This window comes from Capra hircus, chromosome 16 (genome assembly GCF_001704415.2).
Source record: "Capra hircus breed San Clemente chromosome 16, ASM170441v1, whole genome shotgun sequence".
NCBI lineage: Eukaryota > Metazoa > Chordata > Mammalia > Artiodactyla > Bovidae > Capra > Capra hircus.
The window spans coordinates 4,404,846-4,419,313 of NC_030823.1; the positions used below are offsets into that span (position 1 = coordinate 4,404,846).

The 14,468-nt window shown below is 38.1% G+C and overlaps 1 protein-coding gene across 1 annotated transcript in view; it reads left to right on the forward strand.

Moving 5' to 3' along the window:
• Positions 1-14,468, forward strand: part of LOC102185487 (C4b-binding protein alpha chain-like) — a 53,262-nt gene that overhangs the window by 14,709 nt on the left and 24,085 nt on the right. Inside the window, 3 exon segments of the mRNA XM_018059932.1 lie at positions 1,813-1,995; positions 3,354-3,551; positions 6,305-6,487. Coding sequence (XP_017915421.1) covers positions 1,813-1,995; positions 3,354-3,551; positions 6,305-6,487 — 564 coding nt within the window.

The following is a 14,468-nucleotide window of genomic DNA, read 5'->3' on the forward strand; positions in this document are numbered from 1 at the left end:
TCCTCTTTTTTTTTTTTTTTTTTTGCTGCAGAAAATAGCACAACATTGTAAAGCAATTATACACCAACAAATAAGGTAAGAAAACCCACAAAACTTCCACAATCAGTTTATCAGGGGACGTGAACAAGTAGACAGTCCTGGGCTCATAATGTTCTTTGACTTGGAAGTGATATATCTTGCTTTTCATTAAAAATTTTGGCCAAACTAGTCCCTTGTTTCTGCCTAGTATAATTGAAATAGGAAATGTAGTCTTCTGTTTCCCTGGAACAACTAGAAATATGGGTGGACACCACACTTGTAATGTTAACCACATATGTATACAGGGCACACAAAGTCATACCAACGTTAGCAGATCAAAAGTAAAAGATAAGCATAGAAGATATTTTACCTTTCATTTCTAAAAGCCATGCCAGGATCAGGAATGACTTATCTTACTGGTATAAAACACCTCTAATTGTGGCAATTAACGGACTTTAACAACACAGTGTCATTTACTGTTTTGATTTAGTACAACACTGGGGCTAGAGAGATAATTGTGAAGAGTTCAAAATACCTAGAGTCTCGCTGCAAGAGCTGGAACTGGCAGGACCTGAGGCTGGAAAGGTTGCAGGGCTAGGTTATGAAGGACCTTTTGTGTCTTCAGGAGTTCAGAACAAATGTGAAGGGCAGACATTGGAAGGCTTTAACCAGGGGAGTAAATGTGCTGCATTTTAGAAAGAGAAGTCTGGCTGTGGAGTGAGCAACAGTTTGAAGTGGGACAGAACTTAACCCATAGACAGCTGCTGCAGCTATCCAGCCAAGCAGTGAGGCTGGTTTCAGCTGAGGCAATGGCAGTTGGCCTGAAGAGAAGTTGAGAAATCCTGAAGGAATTAAAAGTGGCAGGACTGACAGGACTCGATGACTGACGGCTGTAGAGTGGCGAGGGAGGTGGGGTTCGTTCTGCGCTTGTGATCTGGGACGCCCTGACTGCCTCTACATCACAACTATCACATCAGTACTATTGGCCACTGAACATGAAAGTGAAAGCTACTCAGTCGTGTCTGACTCTTTGCAGTAACTGTATAGTCTATGGAATTCTCCATCCAGAATACTGGAGCAGGTAGCCTTTCCCAATTGGCCACTGACCCACCACCAAAATCATCCAGGAGCCTAAACCGTTAGAAGAGGAAGATTTTGGGGTCTTTAGAATTTGGACTTTGGGTTTTAGATATTGATTAGGGGTTTTTGAGATATAACTGACAGATAATATTAATTTCAGATGTACATCATAGTGATATGATATTTGTGTATATACAGTGGAATTGATCATAATAAGTCTAGTTCACATCTTGCACCATACATAGTTACAAAATAATTTCTCTTGTGATGATACTGTTAAGACTCTACTCTCTTGGCAATTCTCAAATATATATTGCAGTGTTATTAACTATAGGCACCAGGCTGTACATCACATTCCCATGACTCATTTATATCTGGAAGTTTTAACCCACATCACTCATTTTTCCAATTGCACATTCTCACCTCTGGCAACCACCAATCTATTCTTTGTAATGATGAAATGGGGTTTTCAAATACTTTTTTCTTTGATGAGAAATATTAGGACCTTATCCACATTGACTAATATGACAGGACCTCATTTTGCTGAGATTCCTAGGAATTAAAAGCACATACATAAAACTTTGAAATATTTTCTTTGTATGTACTTGATGTAGGCTTGTATCAGGTCTCCCCGAGACCCATATATCAATAGTAATCACATCATTATTGCCATTTCTCTTTTATAACTCGGATGTCCTTTTCATGCTTCTTTAGATATAGTCTGTCACGGACCACGAGTTTGAAATGGAATCATTCTGTCTGGATTTGGACCCATCTAGCACTACAAAGACTCTATTCTGTTCAGCTGCAAAAAAGGTTATATCCTCAATGGGAACAATTTAATCCGTTGTGATGCTAATAATGAGTGGCATCCTTCTCCTCCCACTTGTGAACTCAGTGAGTATGCACCAAAGGGATTTTCATAATTGGCATCTAAAATTATGCAGGAATATGGGTGTAGCATGCTCACAGGCACAAGCCCACTTAAATCCCAAGAGTCATTTTACATTAAATTAGTACTTTTCTCTAGTTTTCTCATGTCGGGAGGAAGTTTTTCTTTAATTTTGTTTTTTGTTTTTCCTTTTCCTGCTAGTAATCTCTTTGTGTTATCTGAGGATTTTCTATACATATATATCATACAGTTTTGATCCCAGTGACATCACAGACATAGCAGATTTATTTATTCCTTACAAAAATATTTCAGTAGACACTAGACATCCTAACAAAATAAACATATTCTGAGAATTTTTTGAAAGATGGAGGTAAAATTCCTTCAAGATCTTCCATTTTAAAATTTGCACAGAGATGCTCTATGGGCTAATGTTGGCCTTGATACCTTGAAGTTGTAAATACATACAGATCAGTCATAATGTTAATGATACTTATTGCTAAGAATTATTAAGCACTTTATATCAAGCATTCCTTTAAATACATGACAACAATTAATTCCTTTAGTATTTACCATGATCCTAAGTGGTAGATGTTACTTTTTTAAAAATCACATTTTAATGATGACAGAACAGAATGATTAAGTAACTAGCACAGGCTTACATAGTTATTTGGCAATGGAAGCCACTGCTACATTGTGAAATATTCATTTCCTTCTGCCATTAGGAGAAATAGGTGATGATTTACACATATAGTGACGAAATTTGATAAATATGTGATTTGACAGATCTGCACCCCTTCTTCAATCCATATATACCTTTGGCATCGTACCCATTAGGGAGTAAAAGCAGAATCCAATATTATGTGAAACAAGGTTTAAGCTCAAATAAGAAGTTCCTGGTGACAGTGTTATAGTATCTGGGGAACACAACAACTCTTATTCTAATTCCCTTTAGCCAAGGAGAATCAGGCGAACATTTCATTTATTTAGCAGCAAACGTGTGCTGTGTATCCTCAGTGATCTCTGATGCTCCTATGCTGAAGTGCTTTGACATGGAAGCAGAACTAAGCTGCTGGAAGTTGACCCAGTAATCTAGATATTGCCCCTTTCTGCACCATGGTGTGTCACCTCAGTAACATCCTCTGGGCTGCTGTGTGCTTTGAGTGCTTGGCAATAGCCTATCAGATGTTGATGCTGCCAAGTCTCTTCCTGGAATTCCCATTTAACCTTTGCCATCTCTTTCTCCCTCAGTTAATATGAGCTACCTTTTCTGGGAACGGGGGCTTGTGTGTGCCAGGCTTATTGGGTCAGTCTGCCAACCCCCCAAACAGCTTTCTTTCATCCTTGCACTTTTTTTTATGATCAGATAGTTGTATTGGGTTACCAGACATTCCTCATGCTGTCTGGGATAGAAGAGACAACAAGCTAAGCAATCAAGAAGTATTTGAAGTTGGGACTGAGTTGAAATATCAATGCAAATTTGGCTACAGACCTATTCCAGATGAACCTCTGACTTTGACTTGTCAGGAAAATTTCACGTGGACAGCATCTAAAGGGTGTGAATGTAAGTAAACTTTGTTTTGTGTACTCTTATGTGTGTGTATTCTTTTCCATTGAAAATGTTGAGCATGTGCCTGAATTTTGTACTTTACTGGTTACAATTGATATCTTAAAATGTATGCTTTGAAATATTTCTAGAGTTAATTTATTGGATCTTTGCAAATTAGTAGAGGAGCTATTTTAAAGGTCATCCTGAAGACTGGGAGAGCTGAAAAATCATGTCCTTCATACTCTGTCCCTTCAAATTCAGCATCAAATGAAAAATCAACTTGCGTATCAAAGATGGGTATCAGCTTTATCATTGGTAACCCTCTAGGGCAGCTGCCATTTATATGGTAATCCAGATTGTTTAGATCTGTAACAACTCCATATAAAACCTCAGTGGTCAGTTTTGCAGGCAAAATGAACAAGGAATCTAAAATCTTTGAACTGGAAATGATATATCTTACTTTTCATTAAAGCCTTTTGGCTAGTCTGGTCCCTTGTTAGGGCTTCCCAGATGGTGCTAGTGGTAAAGAATCCATCTGCCAATGCAGGAGATATAAGAGATGTGGGTTCAATCACAGGGTGGAGGAGAGCATGACAACCCACTTCAGTGTTCTTGTCTGGAGAATCCCATGGACAGACAAGCCTTGTGGACTTCATGGGGTGTGTCTATAGGATCACAAAGGCACACAACTGAAACCACTCAGCGTACACACACACACACACACACACACACACACACACACACACACACAGAATACCTTGTTGCTGCCTAGTGAAAAAGAAATAAAAAATATAGTATTCTGCTTCTTCTGAAGCAACTGAAACTATCGGTGGACTCTATACTAGTGATGTCAGCAGGCCTATAGGATGAAAATAAGATCATACCAACATTTGTAGGTTAATAGTAAAAGGCAAGCAGAGATATCATGTTCACCTTCTCTGGAAAAGCCAAAAGGGATGTTATATCAGTATCAGTAATGACTCGGCTTCCTGGTCTAATTCATATCTTTCACAGCAGTTAAAAATGCAGTGTCATTTACTGTTTTGATTCAGTACAATGCCGAGGCAAACAAGCATTTTTGTTGTTCAGTCACTAAGTCAGGTGTGACTCTTTGGGACCCCACAGAGTATAGCTTGTTGGGCTTCCCTGTTCTTCACTATGTCCCTGAGTCCACTCAGACTCATGTCCATTGAGTCAGTGATGCCACCCAACCATCTCATCCTTTGTCATCCCCTTCTCTTGACCTCAGTCTTTCTCTGCACCAGAGTCTTTTCCAATGAGTTGGCTTTTCCCATCAGGTGGCCAAAGTATTGGAGCTTCAGCTTCAGCATCAGTCCTTCCAATGAATATTCAGGGTTGATTTCTTTCAGGATTGAATGGTTTGATCTCCTTGCAGTCCAAGGGACTCTCATGTGTCTTCTTCTAGCCTGCAAAAGCTGGAATTGACTGGACCTGAGGCTGGAAAGTTAGCAGGACTACGTTATGAAGGACCTCGTGTGTCTTCAGGAGTTAAGAATGTATGTGAAGGACAGACATTGGAAGGCTTTAACCAGAGGAGTAAATGTGCTGCATTTTAGAAAGAGAAGTCTGGCTGTGGAGTGAGCAACAGTTTGAAGTGGGACAGAACTTAACCCATAGACAGCTGCTGCAGCTATCCAGCCAAGCAGTGAGGCTGGTTTCAGCTGAGGCAATGGCAGTTGGCCTGAAGAGAAGTTGAGAAATCCTGAAGGAATTAAAAGTGGCAGGACTGACAGGACTCAATGACTGACAGCTGTGGGTGACGGGGGAGGGGGGGCTCCTTCTGTGCTTGTGATCTGGAATGACCTGGCTGCCTCTACATCACAACCATCACATCAGTACTATCGGCCACTGACCCACCACCACAATCATCCAGGAGCGTAGGCCATTAGAAGAGGAAGATTTGGGGTCTTTGGAATTTAGATCTCAGGCTTTAGATTTTGCTAAGGGTTTTTTTTTTTTTTTAAGATATAATTGACTTATAATACTAATTTCAGGTGTACACCAGTGATTTGCTATTTATGTAAATACAGTGAAATGATCATAATAACTTTAGTGAACCTCTATCACCATACAAAGTTACAAAATAATTTTTCTTATGATGAAACATTTTAAGTTCATTCTCCAAACAACTTTCAAACATATATTACAGAGTTATTAACTTCAGGCACCATGCTGTACACTACATCTCCATGATTTATTTATAACTGGAAGTTTGTACCTTTTGACCCACTTCATTCCTTTTGTCCACTCTGCATCCCCACCTCTGGCAACCACCAATCTATTATCTGGAACTAAGAAATTGTTTTTTCAATTTTTTTTTCCACATTGAATAACATGATGGGACCTCATTTCACTGAGGAACTAGGAACTAGAAAGATATCATCCATTCTTAGTTGCTAAGTTGTTTCTGACCCTTTGCAACCCCTTGGTCCATAGCCTGCCAGACTCCTCTGTCCATGGGATTTCCCAAACAAGAATCTTGGTGTGGGTTGTTATTTCCTTCTCCAGGGGATCTTCCAGACCCTGGGGTTGAATCCCTGTCTCCTTCATTGGCAGGTGGTTTCTTTACCACTGAGCCTCTTGGGAAGCCCACTAAAAGGATATACATACGACTTTAAAAATTTTTCTTTGTGTGTTCTTGATGTAGGCTTGTATCAGGTCTCCCTGAGACCCATATATCAGTAGTAGTCACATCATTATCACCATTTCTCTTTTATAACTCTGATGTTCTTTTTATGCTTCTTTAGATATTATCTGTCATCCACCTCAAGTTCCAAATGGAAACATTCTCTCTGGATTTGGACCTGTGTATAATTACAACGACTCTGTTCTGTTCAGTTGCAAGAAAGGCTATATCCTCAATGGCAGCAATTTAATCCACTGTGGTGCTGATGACGAGTGGCATCCTTCTCCTCCCGCTTGTGAACTCAGTGAGTATGCACCAAAAGGATTTTCATAATTGGCATCTACAGTTATCCAGGAATATGGGTGTAACATGCTCACAGGCGCAAGCCCACTTTAATCTCAAGAGTCATTTTACATTAAATTAGTAATTTTTTCTAATTTTCTCATGTCAGGAGAAAGGTTTATAATTTTTTTCTGCTGGTAATTTCTTCATGTTATCTGTCTGAGGATTTTGTGTACCTATAACATGATTTTGACAAATGATGTCATAGATATTGCAGATTTATTAATTCCTAACAAAAATATTTCAGTAGACATTAGTGAGGTGTCTCATCCTCACAAAATAAACATATCCTGAAAAGTTTTTAAAAGATGAAGGTAAAATAGGGCATATTTTATTAATAAAAAGACAAAATTAAAAGCATATTTAAAGAAAAATAGGAGGGTGAGTAAATAGCATCTTTGGAGGAATCTACCCTAATGAATAGAAAAAACAGCTAATATATTAGTTTCTCATATATAAATAGATGCTTACAGATGCTTAAAAATCTACCTGTTTTCTAAGTTAGGTTTAAAGTTTCATTGACTGCTATGTTATATTATAAAGTAATTAACCTCCAATTAAAATAAATAAATTTATACTTAAAAAAACAAAAACTTTTTACCATCTATAAAATAAAATGAGAAGTTGCATATCCAAGTTGTCACAAATGTGCTATATCCATATATTTGTAATTGATGATATTTATGGGTAAATTATAACCTGATATAAATGTCAGGTATTACTATGACATTTTAAGGCTTATTTTGAAAAATTAAGAAGTTTGACAGATACGGAGATAATTCTAGATTTATTTGCAATTAGAGAGCTAGCGTATTTTATTCTAAATTATTTAAAAAGAAATCTAGTGTGAAAAAGTGTTATCTGAGAGAAAATTACTACAGCTTTAAAAAGTATATTTATTTGATGCATATTAATATATGTACATTTATGTCTGTGTGTATTTGTATAACTAAATGACTATATTGTATACCTGAAACTAACATAACATTGTAAATCAAATACATTTCAATTAAAGTAAAGGAAAATAAATATATATTTATTATATTTCCCTTATGTCAGCTTTTTAGAACATTTCAAATTAGGAATTTTTTTACAGCTTTATTTTTTTATTGACATGCAATAAAATACATACATGTAGAGTATGTAAGTCTATCAATTTGACATACGTGTTCACCTTTGAAATTATCAGTACAATCAAGATAATGAATATATCAATCTGTCTGAAAAGTTTTCTCATGCTTCTTCCTCAAGCCCTTCCTTCACTGTCCCCAGAAAATCACTGCTCTGCTCACATTGGCTCATATTGGCTCATAGATTGGCTCACATTTTCTAGAATTTTATACAGATGAAATAATATGCTTTTTTATAAGGCTTTTTTCATTCGCCACAATTATTTTCAAATTGATATATGTGATTATGTACATCAATAATTTATTCCCTTTTATTGCTGAATAGTATTCCATGGTATAAGTATCCCATAGATGTTCAGCTATTTCCTGACTGAAGGACACGTCAAGGGAAAAACTTTCCACTTACTTACATATTTACCATTTCTGATGCTCTTCATCCTTTGTGTAGACACAGATTTCTATCTGGTATCATCTTCCTCTTGCTTGAATTATGTCCACCAATATTTCCTATAATTTAGACATGCTGGTAATGAATTGTTTCAGGTTTAAACATTTGAAAAAAATTTAGTTTTCTTTGTGTTTGGAAGATATTTTTTCTGAATAGAGTATTCTAGATTGATTGTTTTATTTCTTTTGCTACTTTAAAAATATTGCTTCTATTGTCTTCTTTTTAAAAAATACTTATTTATTTTGCTGTATCAGGTCTTAGTTGCAGCAAGTGGGACCTTTGCTTTGGCATGTGGGATCTTTTTGTTGCAGTGGTCAGGTTTCTCTCTTGATATTGTATGTGGGCTCCCAAGTGTGCAGGCTCAGTAGTTGTGGGGTGTGTGTGGGGAGCTTACTTGCCCCATTGCACGCGGGATATTATTTCCCCACACAGGGATTGAACCTGAGTCCTCTGCATTGAAAGGCAGATTCTTAACCACTGGATCATTGGGGAAGTCCCTATTGCCTTTTATTTATTTATTTTTTAAACTTTTGTTGAAGTATCATTGGTTTATAGCAGTCTATGTTTGATGTATGCAATAGTATATTTCAAACTTGGCATATACTACAGCATGCTCACCACCAGAATTCGAGTTTACATTCAACACCATACAGTTAATTTCTTTCCCAGTTTTGCCCTCCCCCAACCTCTTTTCCTCTGGTAGCCACTACTCTGTTCTCTGCATCCACATGTTTGTTTTGTTCATATAGTTTTGATTGGTTTTTATATTTCACATATAAGTGAAACCATACAATACTTTTTTCCAACTAGATGTTTGTTGTCAGCCTTGTTCTTTGCTCCTCTGTATTTAGGGTGTCTTTTTTCTTTCAGTTCAGTTCAGTTCAGTTCATTTCCGTTGCTCAGTCATGTCTGACTCTTTACGACCCCCATGAATCGCAGCACGCCAGGCCTCCCTGTCCATCACCAATTCCCAGAGTCCACCCAGACTCATGTCCATCGAGTCAGTGATGCCATCCAGCCATCTCATCCTCTGTCATCCCCTTCTCCTCCTGCCCCCAATCCCTCCCAGCATCAGAGTCTTTTCCAATGAGTTAACTCTTCGCATGAGGTGGCCAAAGTACTGGAGTTTCAGGCTCAGCATCAGTCCTTCCAATGAACACCCAGGACTGGTCTCCTTTAGAATGGACTAGTTGGACCTCCTTGCAGTCCAAGGGACTCTCAAGAGTCTCCTCCAACACCACAGTTTAAAAGAATCAATTCTTCAGCTTTCTTCACAGTCCAACTCTCACATCCATACATGACCACTGGAATTAGAAAGATTAAAAAAAATTTTTTTTATCTTTGATTTTAGGAAATTTGATTATGATATGTTGTATCTTCATTCAGTTTTCTTTTTGTTTATTGTCACTGGGGTTTGTTGAGTTTATTTAATCTATGGTTAATAATTTTCACAAAACTTGATAAGTTATAACCATTATTTACTCAAATATTTTCCACCTCTATTCCCTTCTTTCTTTCAGGATCTCTGCTTATGCATATATGAAACCACCTGAAATTGCTTCACAATTGATTGTAGCTCTGATTCTTTTTTTCCCAGTCTTTTGACTTTTGGTATTTCATCTTTTATAATTGCTATGTGTTCAAATTTCTTAATCTTTTCCTTTGGAGTGTTTAATATAATGTAAATCTGACTAAATTTTTTCTTTTTTTACTTTTAAATACTCATCTGTTAAGTGAGACCTCTCAACTACAAGTTTTTATTTCTAAAAGTTTAAGTTGGGGCTTTTAAAATATTTTTAATGTCTCCACTTATCATGCTCAATCTCTCATTTATATACTTAAATATATGAAATATAGTTATAATAACCATTTTAGTGTCTTTATTTTCTAATTACATTATGTGTCACTTTAGGGTTTGTTTCTATTGATTGAGTTGTCTCTTCATTATGTGTTATATTTTCTTTGGTTCTTTGTATTTGTAGTAGTTTTAAAGTTTAATGCTAGACATTTTGAATGTGGTGTTTTGGTGCTGGATATTTTTGCATTTGTTGAAAATATCTTTGAGTTTAGTCTGGGATGCAGTTAACTTATTTGGAAGCTGATTATCTTCAGTCTTGCTTTTTAGCTTTGTCTAGAGGGATCAGAGAAGCCCCCTGCAGAGACAATATTATTCTGATTATTTTATCAATTCCCCACAAAATATGAGGCTTTCCAGTCTATGCGGTGGTTAAATGAGCTATATTCAGGCCTGAGTGAATATAGATATTGTTCTCCCTGCTCTTTGGGGTTCTTATTTGCTTACATGCAACTGAAACTTAACATGTAGCTGAAAACTTGGAGGGGATCCTCTGCAGATCTGCAATGCTCTGTCTCTGACCAGACCTTTTCTCTTCGTCACTCTGCCCTGTGAACCCTGACTTCTCTGGACTCGCATCTCTGTCTCCTTAACTCCTTAATAACCTTCAGGGAGAGGCGGAGTTTCTGCCTTGGTTCTCCCCTCTCTGTGCTGAAGCCTGAAAACTCTCAGACTGTGACCATCAAAGAGCTTTTCTCATTTGCTTCCTCACTACTGGGGACTAATGTCTTGTTACTGCTTGATACTTAATGTCAAAAAACATGATTTCACTTAGTTTGTCTTTTCCCTCTTTGCCCTTTTTAAATTGTTCCAGGCTGAGAGTGAATCCTATCCTTGTTATTCCATCTTGACCAGAAGCAGACATCCAAATAAAGGTTGTAAAGTATTCTTTCTCTTCAATTTTACAACAAAAGAAGAAAAAACCCTTGCCTCAGGCAATGACTAAATTTCACCCTGCGTATTACCGCTAAAGCTGATATAAAACTCTGAAAATATTTATTTCTTCATCCTTGAGAATAGAGAGAGAGGTGTATATGAGTCAGTAAAGATTTGCCAAGAGGTGTATGTTAATAGGCAGTTCCAATCATTCTGGATGTGGTAACCCCAAGGAAGATCACAAAAAGATGAATTAAGAATTTATTATTGTTCATGAAAAAATGTTGAAAATTAAAATTTTATACAGCCTTCCTTTAGCACCTAAGTTTTCAACATTTTTGTTGAAGAGTAACACAGACGAGAGCACAACAAACACACCCATGTAACCACTGAGAGGTATCCTCATGGCATCAGCCAGTTGTCAGTCACTTTCCTATCCAAAGGTAAATGTTCGGCTGACTTACAACCAATATTTTAGAGCTTTATATAAACCGAATGATTTGGTGTTTGTACTTTGCTTCTTTTGATCACATTATATTTGTGACATTCATATTCTGGCTTGAAGCTCTGGTATGTTTCTTTGTATACGTGTTTATTACTCCCTTGTAACATATGTATATAATTGAGTTATTCATTCTCTTCTTGATGGGCATTTGGATTGTTTCCAGTTTAGAGTTATTAAGAATAACGCTGCTTTTAGTATTCTTGTATGTCTTTGGGTGCACAGATGTATGCCAGATAAACATGCAAGAGCGAAACTGCTATGGCATAAATAAGTATCAGTTCAGTTCAGTTCAGTTGCTCAGTCGTGTCTGACTCTTTGTGACTCCATGAATCGCAGCACGCCAGGCCTCCCTGTCCATCACCAACTCCCAGAGTTCACTCAGACTCACGTCCATCGAGTCGGTGATGCCATCCAGCCATCTCATCCTCTGTTGTCCCCTTCTCCTCCTGCCCCCAATCCCTCCCAACATCAGAGTCTTTTCCAATGAGTCAACTTTTCGCATGAGGTGGCCAAAGGACTGGAGTTTCAGCTTTAGCTTTTAACTTTCTTTCTTCCAAAGAAATCCCAGGGTTGATCTCCTTCAGAATGGACTGGTTGGATCTCCTTGCAGTCCAAGGGACTCTCAAGAGTCTTCTCCAACACCACAGTTCAAAAGCATCAATTCTTCAGCGCTCAGCCTTCTTCACAGTCCAACTCTCACATCCATACATGACTACTGGAAAAACCATAGCCTTGACTAGATGGACCTTTGTTGGCAAAGTCAAATGTTCATAAATAGTAGATAATGTCAAAGTTTTAAAAATAGTAGTCTATATGATCCCAGTCCTTTAAATTTATTGAGACTTCTTTTATTGCAAAGCATAAAGTAATTTTTTGCAAATGTTTAGCATGTACTTGAAAAGAAGTGTATTTTGGAATTTTGGGGTGCAAATTTGAAAGTTTTGAATTGGCTAATGGTGCTATTCAAATATGCATCCATTTCTATGCTGAGTTCTTGTCAATTTTATCAGTTCCTGAGGCAGGTTTGCATGTCTCCCTGATGATTTTCTTAAACATGAGCATCATTTTTTATTTATCAGAGGTATACTGCTCAACACAAGGGATGGAGACTATTAGAATCACAAGTGAAAAGAGAGGTTTTCCTTATAGGAGTGAGTATACCAATGAAGACCATATTTTATATACATGTGATGGAGGCTATTACCCTGTTTCTCCTGATGGAACAAGTGTATGCCAAGAAGATGGCACATGGAAGCCTGAAATGCCAGCATGTAAAAAAGTTAAGAATAGTGAGAGAACTTCTCACAAGTATTCTACAGATTTCTCAAATGGTCCCACTTGGTTCCACAAATGATCATAGTACTTAATACCAGGTGACTTTGGGGTTGTTCTTTTCAAAAATATTATGCAAAGGTGGTTGCAGATACTATACATATCACTAGGCACCCTACTCCAGTACTCTTGCCTGGAAAATCCCATGGATGGAGGAGCCTGGTAGGCTGCAGTCCATGGGGTCGATAAGAGTCGGACACGACTGAGTGACTTCACTTTCACTTTTCACTTTCATGCATTGGAGAAGGAAATGGCAAGCCACTCCAGTATTCTTGCCTGGAGAATCCCAGGGACAGAGGAGCCTAGTGGGCTGCCGTCTATGGGGTTGCACAGAGTCAGGCACGACTGAAGCGACTTAGCAGCAGCAGCAGTGCCATGCAAGAAGCTATAGAACAAAGTTTATCAGTTGGAAAACATAAACAAACAAAAAGTCTTAAAAGAGAAGTTTTCTTGCAAGAGAAAGTAGCAGAGTTGATTTTTCCTGCATATATAGTGTATAAGCTGGAGAAGGCGATGGCACCCCATTCCAGTACTCTTGCCTGGAAAATCCCATGGACAGAGGAGCCTGGTAGGCTGCAGTCCATGGGGTTGCAAAGAGTCAGACACGACTGAGCGACTTCCCTTTCACTTTTCACTTTCATGCATTGGAGAAGGAAATGGCACCCCACTCCAGTGTTCTTGCCTGCAGAATCTCAGGGACGGGGGAGCCTGGTGGGCTGCCGTCTATGGGGTTACACAGAGTCGGACACGACTGAAGCGACTTAGCAGCAGCATAGTGTATAAGCACTGTGGCCGATGTTCCAGTAAAGAGAGACACCACCCTACAAAGCTCTGTATTTATAAGTCAAGAGGGCAAGAAGCGTTTATAAACTTATGTAACAATGGAAGCTCCCACGTTGAGGAATTGACTTAGAAAGGGGAGCCTTTGATGTCTAGTGGCATTTCTTGCTCTAACTCAGTCTTGCTGATTCATCTGATTGTTTAAATGCCAGAAAGGAGAAGAAATGAGTACCTAGGGCTATAAAGATCTGACTCTAATCAGGTTAAGAAACAAAATGTCATCATTGTGAAAGATTCTTCACACCAACATGATAGAGATTATTGGGTAATAATAATAATAATAATTATAATTATATATTATAATTATAATTATAATTATTATTAAGCTTGACAAAATGACTGGAGTACCAGTGGTTCATTTTGGATGTGCTCGGCTCCAAAAGTGGGAACTAGGATCTTGGGGAACAGGTGTGCAGGATGACATGGAGACAGGGAAAAAAGGAACAGATAAGTATTATAAACAGAAGGTGCTCAATTCTTTGAGACCACTAAGTATAAGGAATGCCTTTCAAAATTGTCTGTCTGAAGGATGGGAGACTGGGGTGTTTATCCACTGCTTTCTGTCTCCCATCAGTTTAGGGTTGCCCTAAGGGCAGTAACTGCTTCCTCTTCAATTCCAACTATAGCTCTCCAGCTTCAGAGAAGGCCCAACGCAGGAAAACTGAGGTTTACTGTGAATGCTTTCTGTAGAATACCATCCATATAAACATAAGCATGTGTAAACTGTGTACCCTGGCTGAGACGATAATAAGTGGACCAAGGACGTCACATGGGTGCATAAGCATTTATACCACTCCAGCCCATTTATGCCCCCATTTACCTGTACTCTATCACTAACTCTTTAAAGAACCAGCTGGCTGCAGTCTCTCAAAAATCTTTCTAAGGGAGGGACAGTGGCATGTTACCTCTGATCTTGAGGCTATAGTTGATATAAATCATCTTCCTTTGCTACCACCC